The sequence below is a fragment of the Bison bison genome, unplaced genomic scaffold (assembly GCF_000754665.1).
Source record: "Bison bison bison isolate TAMUID 2011002044 unplaced genomic scaffold, Bison_UMD1.0 scf7180017864255, whole genome shotgun sequence".
NCBI lineage: Eukaryota > Metazoa > Chordata > Mammalia > Artiodactyla > Bovidae > Bison > Bison bison.
In genome coordinates this window covers 69,784-75,744 of record NW_011494827.1, presented here as the reverse complement: position 1 = coordinate 75,744, position 5,961 = coordinate 69,784, and the positions used below count along the sequence as shown (strand labels likewise).

The 5,961-nt window shown below is 45.6% G+C and overlaps 1 protein-coding gene across 1 annotated transcript in view; it reads right to left on the bottom strand.

The window, feature by feature from the left end:
* LOC104994283 (solute carrier family 2, facilitated glucose transporter member 9-like) overlaps window positions 1–5,961 on the bottom strand; it is a gene marked incomplete at its 5' end in the record, with an annotated part of 133,150 nt that overhangs the window by 90,857 nt on the left and 36,332 nt on the right. Inside the window, one exon of the mRNA XM_010847790.1 lies at window positions 1,614–1,724. Coding sequence (XP_010846092.1) covers window positions 1,614–1,724 — 111 coding nt within the window. The remainder of the gene's footprint in view (window positions 1–1,613; window positions 1,725–5,961) is intronic.

Genomic DNA, 5,961 nt, shown 5'->3' with positions numbered 1-5,961 from the left:
GGTGCGTGCATCTTTTTGAATTACAGTTTTCTCTGAATATATGCTCAGGAGTGGGTTGCTGGATCATAGGCAACTCCAGTTCTAGCTTTTTAAGGAAACTTCATACTGTTCTCCACAGTGGCTGCAACAATTTGCATTCTCACTAACAGTGTAGGAGGGTTCCTTTTTCTCCATACCCTTTCCAGCAATTGTTATTTTTAGACTTTTTAATGATGATCATTCTGATTGGTGTGAAATGATAACTCATTGTAATTTTGATTTGCATCTCTCTAATAATTAGCAATTTTGAGCTAAAGATAGCATTATACTGAGTAAGATTAATACAGCTGTCTATGTCTAGAGAACAAAAGAAATTTTGCCAAACATACCTGGGTAGTATGATTGTAGGTATTTCTTCTTTGTTTCTATTTTCTGTATTTTATGAATTTACTCTAATCTAATGAGCTCATGTTGATTTCTTATAGCAACAAAATACTTTACACAAAAACCCTCAAAAAACAAAGCCTGTAATTTTCCCATCACTTTCATTCCAGGCTGACTGTGGGTTCTTGCTGATCAATGTAAAAATTACTAATGACAATTGCGTGCAGTCTGTAAATTGAGACAAGAATTTTGTGAAACTTCCAGGTTGTGAAACATCAAGATATGTTTTCCTAACAAAAAGACCATGAGTGGAAAAAGAGGACAAGCATTGGGTCTCAACAATTTCATGACATGTGTTTTTAAAAGCATCTTGTTAGAATGCTCCATTAAGAGCAAGGAGCAAATTAAACTGTTCTTTCGGAAATGAGGCAGGAATACAATTAGAAGCCTCTGCCTGTTGGCACTGGCATCAATCTTGGCAGCGCAAATCAGTGAGCACAAGTGGAAATAAATGAGCTACTTCATCAAAGTCAAGGTAGACGAGAAAGGAATAGCTCGTAAAGGGGGAAACTGCAGAACAGAGAGGTGGGATGCATTGTCCAACATCACACAGTGAAGAAGTTCCAGAGCCAGGATTCAATGCTGGTTTGGTCTGATTGCAAAACCTGTGCAATTGCTGCTAGATTCTGAAACCCTTAAGGTTTTATTTTCCCCTCAATGTTTATTGTACACACTCAAGTTGAGAAAGAGTGATGAGCTCCATGTCTCTCTTCTTTTGAACATTGTGGCTTATCATTAAAGCTTCCCTCTTGAACCGATGGACTGAAGTGTCCTTTCTCCTTTCTCTGCCTGGCAAACTCCTACATGTTTGGGGGTGGTGATGATAGCCAGTGGTTTTAAAGTCATGGTAACAGAACTTAGGTTTGCATAGACTCTGATCTGGCCTCCCAGGGAGCTACAGCCTCTTCACAGGGTGCCCATCACAGTGTAACATTTGGTACTAGGTGAGAGTTCAGAGAAAAGAGTTACTTATTTAAAAGAAGACAACAGGGAAACAAGATGTAGATAAGAATGTTCTCTAGATGGCTGAAATATCAGTGATAACTGCATGATAAACCCCCCAAATTCAGACACCTTTGGAGTGACAAAGGGCATGTTCCTTTAAAGGCATGCTGGTTTGTCCCCTGGGGGTTCCCACAGTGCTGTTTAAACCCCATGATGTTCTCAGGAATAACCCTGGGTTTACTTACAGAGAAGACGGCAGCCAGAGTCTCAATGCCACCTGTGCTCAGGGTGATGTATGGGATCTTTTCTGGAGTGATTCCAGCTTTTCCAAAGATACTGTTGGTGTAGAACCAAATCTATAAAGCAGGAGAGACAAAGAAGGCAGAAGGGTCAGTGAGAGGCATCTGCTCCCTAAACTAAATTCAGGTACAAGATGGTCTCAGATTTGCTGCTAAGTCCAGGGGCATAAAGTGGAGCTATGAGCCAAGGTGATGATTTATTTTTTTCCTTCTCCCATTACTAAAAGAATGTCTGCATTACTGGGAGCAACATGTGCTTAGCTAAGTGTGGCAATGAGATAAGAATAGAAATCTTGGTGGGGTTTCCAGGAATTCTCCTGAAAAGTAGGTTTTCACCAAAGAGGTGTGATTCCATTTTTGCCCTTCCTCTTTTCTGCTGTCAGGATGGTGAATGTGATGGCTGCCGCTTCAGCAGCCCTCTTGGGACAGCACTGCTTTTAGCCCCCAAGGTAACATTCTGAGAATAAGAGACGGTATCTGATCCACAAGACATTTTACTTCATATTTTGGAAAATCATCAAACTAAATCTATAATGGGTACAACATGAATGAGTCTCCTGCGAGTTCCACAACTCTCAAGCTGCATAACTATACATAGAACTCTCATGGGATGAAAGCCACCTGTTCAGATGCTGGAGCAGGAAGTTAGAAGGAAACTGTGTCCGTACTCACTAGGGGTGATTTTGTAGTTTATTATCCACACCTGGGCACTTTGGAGAGTGTTAATACTGTTTCTAGGACATCAGCCATAAGCCAGGACTGCCTTCTGCAAACCCCGGTATGTGGTCCTGGGGCTACTGTACCAGAGCTTTCAATTTCCTTCATGTGAGAGAGAAGGCCTATTGTTTAGGTCGCTGTTGAGGTTTCTGCCACATGAGGTCAAACCTAAGCTTAACAGACACATGTCATCAGACACTGACAGGGCATCAGAAAATCCGTGATTTGGAGTTTGGAGACCTGGCCCCATCCTGAACTACCTGTGCGACCTCAGACAATTTTCTCTGTCTGGCTGAGATTCCTTCTTCTCCTTGGTCAAAAGAGGATAACCCTAACCCTTCCTGGGAGATGTTAGGAAGTGGGTAAGGACTGTCACTATTCATTGATCCAAACTTTTGGATCAAAAGGTTGAAAGTAAATCATTTGTGTTCCCTCCATCCCAGCCATTTCCTTGAAAAGCAACAGTTTGCAGAATGATAGAAAACCACGTACATCTAGAGACTCTCTGGAGGAGGAAATGGCAACCCACCCCAGTATTCTTGCCTGGGAGATCCCATGGACAGTGGAGTCTGGCAGGCTACAGTCCATGGGACGCAAAGAGTTGGACATGATCATGCACACACACACAGACTCTGGTAAAAACTACTGCACATGAAATTATCTGAGCTTGTGGGCACTGATACATCTGGTGGCAAACATGGGAAAGACACTCCTGTTTGTGTCTGCCTCTCATTTGAGTGAGCTGATAAATTAGAATTTTAGACTGTATCTTTGCTGTCACATCCATAGCGTAGAGAAGTGACTCCTGATAAATCCATTACTTCCTAGAGCTCCTGGGCTATGACAGAAGCCAAAATTTTCCCCAAAGCCTCAGTTTCCATTGGATTTGTTTATATGTTGAAGGTGACTGTGATCCCCAGCACATCTTCAGGGTTGGATCAAAGCAGTTTAGAGCCTTTCTTAATCTTCACCCAAGTTCATGGATTTTCAACAGTCAGTGGTCTCTCCGACCATGCCCAGTTGAACTTGTGAAATGAAATATTTCCAGCCATATCCATGGGCAAGAAAGGTCACAACCATCAGCGATTTCGTAAATGTCAATGAGGGCTCCCAAAAGGGAACACAATGCCAGCGATCCAGCAGATACCATCACCCGCTACGATGGTGATTGCTAAGGAACCCTGGGGAATGCAAGAAGCAGCCATCCGCTGAGTCTACCATTCCTAACGTGAACAGGGAACTGAGGAAGTAAGCAATCAAGAAACAGGAACTGGCCCCTGATAACTGAGGTGCATACAAAAGGAGTAAATTCAGTGAGCCCAGAGGCTTTCATCTCCCCATAAATGGAAGAACACTAAATCCATAAACTTGATATCTGATTTGCCTTACCTCACAATATCTTTGATGTTCAGACTGCCTGCTCCCTTTGTTGCAAACTTGTACATAGCCTGACTCCACCTCCCACCTCCGTGGAGCAGTTTTCTCAGGGCTACTGAGAGGCTACCTCCCAAGTTTGAGTCTTTAACATTTCCACCAAAGAAAACAACTCTACTTACAGGTTGTGACTTTTTTTTTCTTTCAGTTGACACCCCGCTGCAAAGGTGGAGGCTGATGTTTGTGTTATTCTCAGCGTCAGCCCTGAACCCCACCCCCTGACCTGTTCCTCTGTCAGAAGCTTCCAGTCTCTGATCTCATGTGATCTGTATTCCCCATGGAAGCTGGCGCCACGATCCTTCCTGCCCCTCATGCCCCTTCCCACCCCAGCTTCTTCCCTGCCTCCAACTCTCCCTGGAGCAACGCTGCCTCGGGCACTCCTGACGGGTTTAAATGTTAGTGAAGAGTCACTGTGCAGAACACTAGAGACTCACAGGGACAGTTATAAGTGGCCCTCTCTTATGTGCATGCTAAGTCACTTCAGTCCAACTCTTTGCGACCCCACAGGGTGTAGCCCACCAGGGTCCTCTGTCCATGGGATTCTCCAGGCAAGAATACTGGAGTGGATTGCCATGCCCTCCTCCAGGGGATCTTCCCTACCCAGGGATCGAATCCACATCGCATACATCTCCTGCATTAGCAGGTGGGTTCTTTACCACTGAGCCACCTGGGAAGCCCCCAGTCCTCTTGTACTTAAATGCATTTCTGCAGTGATAGGCAGAAATCGGCCCTTTGGGTGGTCTCCCCATCCAGGGCCAGCAAGGAGGACCTGCTGGACTGGCCTTGTCCCCACAGGGAGGGCCCGTACATCACACAAGCTGCCTGTCTCATTTGGCTTCCTCCACGAAGCCATCTCTCTCTCCCTGCATCATCTTACAGAGCTGCATGGTAACTGCCTCTGTCTCTGCTTCCACTGAGGTTTATTTGATCTGGCAGTTTGAGGGCGCTGAACTGCATGGAGACACAAAGTCTGGAGCATGTCCTGCAGCGGACCCTCCCATGGACTATGATTTGTGTTGACCTCACCCCAACACAACCGTGCTCTCTCTGGTTGCCTGATCGACTCCATCCACTGAGGCAGACGGTGCAGTGGAAGGAGCTGCTATTCTGGGAGGCGGGCAAGGCAGGATTTCAATCCCAGGGCTGCCTCTGGTGACCTGAGGGACTGGAGCCAAATGATTTCACGTCTTTTAGTCTCTGTTCTCTGAAAGAAGGTAATCATACTTGCAGGGTAGTGGTGAAAGCTTTTTAAATGAAAGTTTTCTTAAAGCATCCTTTCTCTAATGGGTGCACAGCACACATCAGGCATCAGTCTGGAAGATTCCTGTCTCTCTATGGAGATGCCACTGCTTCTGGGTAAAGGAGGACATGGGACAGTTGTGTGCAAGCCCAGGGTGGAAGCATCTCTTATCTGCCTCCATCCAGCCTCCTCCCTGTGGGATGGACCTGTAACCGGGAAGGGTTACTTTTAAATTTACACTGGATCTGCTTCTGCGACTTTAACTCTTTGTTATAAATGGTGGCCTGCCCCAGGGAGATAACCTGAGCCTCCCACCTCAGAAAGACTGTAAGAAAGTGAAACTAACACATTCCCCTGCCTGAAGCCATTCTAGGGGACTTTTGCAAGGATTGAATCATCTTTTTACCTTATTTCCTCACCTGCCCCCCACCCCCCCACCTCTGATCCATAAAAGAACCTGGTAACCAGGCCCTGACAAGGTGGTTATTTTGAGGTGCTAGCCTGCCATCTTTTCGGTCAGCTGGCTTTCCAAACAGTTGTGTTCCTTGCCTCAACACCTAGTCTCTCGGATTCGTTGTCCAGTCGTGCGGCAAGCAGAGCGAGCTTGGACTCAGTAACAGACCTTTAAGGGACTTTGCAGGAGCTGGTGGGAGGAGGATTTGGGCCTCCTTGACCCCCTGCCTCTGATGCCCTAAAGCCGTATGCAGGTCAGGAAGCAACAGTTAGAACTGGACATGGAACAACAGACTGGTTCCAAATAGGAAAAGGAGTTCGTCAAGGCTGTATATTGTCACCCTGTTTATTTAACTTATATGCAGAGTACATCATGAGAAACGCTGGACTGGAAGAAACACAAGCTGGAATCAAGATTGCCGGGAGAAATATCAATAACCTCAGATATGC